The 3,190-nt window shown below is 49.4% G+C and overlaps 1 protein-coding gene across 1 annotated transcript; it reads right to left on the minus strand.

The window, feature by feature from the left end:
- Positions 1 to 577: 577 nt before the first annotated feature.
- LOC145796406 (uncharacterized) lies at positions 578 to 2,869 on the minus strand. Its single transcript, XM_082881503.1, has 2 exons — positions 2,372 to 2,869; positions 578 to 634 (listed from the first exon to the last, which is right to left on the minus strand). The coding sequence occupies exons 1-2, from the start codon at positions 2,867 to 2,869 to the stop codon at positions 578 to 580; spliced, it is 555 nt and encodes a 184-aa protein (XP_082737629.1).
- Positions 2,870 to 3,190: the final 321 nt, after the last annotated feature.

Raw genomic sequence — 3,190 nt, forward strand, 5'->3', positions numbered from 1 at the left:
CGAGGGGGTGGGCCCATCAAGGAAGACTGCTGGAGGTAGGACAGAGACAGAGGTGATTGAAAGCTTCCAGCAGTCAGATTTCTATAAGCACGAAATGGCCGAGTTCTGGGACAGCGGTTGGAAAATGTTCAAGCGCAGAGCTGAAGAGCTGTTCCCACACTTGGACCTTAGTAGTGTGACGATAGGGGAAGATGATGTGGCCCAAACCCCCCTGGACGAAGGTATTGAAGAAGAGGATCTGGCATCTAGCGAGGAGGAATAGCCAAGGGGAAGGAAAGCTGGGCGTGCTCTATGTTGTTTTTTTTTTTTTTTTGAACTTGTGAACACATTGTAAATGAGTGAATGAATGAATGAACGTATGAAGAATTTACTTGTAATGAATTTGTGTACAAAGATTATTTGGCTTATGTTGCCAATTGAATTTTTATTTATTTTGCTTATGTTGCCAGAATGAATGAAGTGTTATGATAAAAACTGGTCGTAAAGATTGGGTCAATAAAAATATCATGTAAAATGAAAGTTAAAAGTTCCTCCCTGCGGAGTGCGATTGGAGTTGTATGAAAATTGAAAGGATAATTCAAAAATTAGAGTAAGAGGCAGGTTGCAAATTGTAACTAAATAGTTGGCGAATAATCTGATTAGTGAATGAAATACGTGAGAGTACGTGAGGAATTTAACTAGGAAAAACGTGGTCCTGGAACTGTGAAGAAACTTCATAATGTGACTAAGTGTTGAAAATGTGGTTCTGCTAGGCTTTGAAGTGCTCGGTCTGGCCAAGGCTTTGAAATGCTCGGTCTGGCTGAGGCTTTTGAAGTGCTTGGTCTGGCCGAGGCTTTTGAAGTGCTCGATGTAGCCGAGGCTTTTAAAGTGCTCAGTGTGGCTGAGGCTCTTGAAGTGCTCGGTCTGGCCGAGGCTTTTGAAGTGCTCAGTCTGGCTGAGGCTTTTGAAGTGCTTGGTCTGGCCGAGGCTTTTGAGGTGCTCAGTGTGGCTGAGGCTTTTGAAGTGCTCGGTCTAGCCGAGGCTTTTGAAGTGCTCAGTCTGGCTGAGGCTTTTGAAGTGCTCGGTCTGGCCGAGGCTTTTAAAGTGCTCAGTCTGGCTGAGGCTTTTGAAGTGCTAGGTCTGGCCGAGGCTTTTAAAGTGCTCAGTCTGGCTGAGGCTGGGAAGTGCCCAGTTTGGCTGAGGCTTTTGAGGTGCTCCGTCTGGCTGAGGCTTTTGAAGTGCTCAGTCTGGCTGAGGCTTTTGAAGTGCTGCAAGTGGAAAAGTTATTGGGGCCACATAGAGACAGTTGAATTACGAAAACCGAGGTCACCAGTCGGAATTTACATTATGTATAGAAAGGGGAATACAACAATGTTGACAATACAAAAGTATGGACTTATTGGTAGTAACGCTTCAAATGTTCTGCATTCCAGGGATGGGGCAGGTCTCGGCTTTCCATGTCTTGAAGTCGGTAAGTGCCTGGTCGTGGTCGGGCTTTCACAACGTAGGGCCCCTCCCATTTGGCTGCCAGTTTGCCCTCGGTTGGATTCTTTGTGGCAAGAGTCACTTCTCGTAAGACAAGGTCCCCTACGGAGAACTCTCGTGGTCGAACTCGGCGGTTGTAGTGTGTTCTCATTTTCTGCTGGTACGAAGCCAATCTGACAGCAGCGGTCTCTCTGAGCTCTTTGACCAGGTCCAAGTCTGTTCGGTGGAGTTCTTCGGCTGCGGCCAGATCCGGATGCAAAATCCTGGGAGTGGGCAAACCGACTTCTACCGGAATAACCGCCTCAGCGCCATATGTTAAGCGAAAAGGGGTTTCACCAGTGGGAGTGCGAGCAGTGGTTCGGTAAGCCCAGAGTACATTTGGTAGTTCTTCAGCCCAAAGGCCTTTAGCAGCTTCGAGCTTGGTTTTGATGATTTTCAGAAGGGAACGGTTGGTGACCTTAACTTGGCCGTTTGCTTGGGGGTGACCGGGGGAGGAGAAGCACAGTTGAATCTGGAGATCTGCATAAAATTTTCTGTACTTCGCGTTATCGAATTGTTTGCCATTGTCAGAGATGATGGCTTGAGGGATGCCAAATCGGCAAATGATCGATTGCCAGATAAACCTGGTGGTGTTCCGCTCGGTGATTGTGGCAAGGGGTTCAGCCTCGACCCACTTGGTGGAGTAATCAATGGCAACGATCGTGAACTTGGTCTGACCTCGACCGATGGGAACCGGACCAACCAGGTCGATCCCCCACTTGGCAAACGGATAAGGGCTGCAGAGTGTGATTAACTCTGTAGGAGGAGCATGAGGGATGTTGGCGAAGCGTTGACATTTATCGCATTTGAGCACGAAGTCGGTCGCATCCTGATTAAGGGTTGGCCAAAAGTACCCAGTACAGAGTACCTTCTGGGCAAGGGACCTGCCACCTGAGTGATTACCACAAATTCCCTCGTGGATCTCCTGCATTACATAAGTTGCTTGCGCTGGATTGAGGCATCGTAGATATGGCCGGGAGAAACCGCGCTTGTACAATATACCGTCGACAATGACGTAGTTAGATGCTCGGGATCGGACTTTGGCAGCCTGCTGCTGGTCATCTGGGAGTGCTCCTGTGGTCAGGAATAGGAGAATGTCGGATGCCCAAGGGATGGGTTCGTTCTGAATGTATTGTACAGCTTGCAGATCGGGTGAAATGGCTGGGTGGTGTAGATATTCGACGCGGACATCATGGCTGAGAGTAGGATGGTCAACAGAGGCCAACTGAGCCATCTCATCTGCTTTGGAGTTTTCTGCCCGAGGAATTTGCCTGATGTGGAAGGTATTGAAGAGGCGAGTAAGGGGGAGTGCCAGGTCCCTGTAAGCTTGCATCGTGTTTTCCTTGGCATCAAAGTCTCCCGTCATCTGGCCGACGACGAGTTGGGAGTCGCTGAATACTCGGAGGTGGCTGACCCCTATGTCCCTGGCAAGGTGGAGCCCTGCTATTAATGCCTCGTACTCGGCTTCATTGTTGCTTGCTTCAAACAAGAAACGGAGGGCACATTTGAAGTAGCCGCCCTCAGGGGAGGTGAGGATGAGGCCGACACCACTTCCTTCTCTTCGGGACGAACCGTCGACGTTAAGGGTCCAAGAATGAGGATCTTCTGGCTCTGTTGGAGCTGGTAGGGGCGGAGGTGTAGTGGTTGGGGTTGGCCTGGTGAACTCCATGATGAAGTCAGCTACAGC

This window comes from Camellia sinensis, chromosome 7 (assembly GCF_055761805.1).
Source record: "Camellia sinensis isolate YWXY chromosome 7, ASM5576180v1, whole genome shotgun sequence".
NCBI classification, from domain to species: domain Eukaryota; kingdom Viridiplantae; phylum Streptophyta; class Magnoliopsida; order Ericales; family Theaceae; genus Camellia; species Camellia sinensis.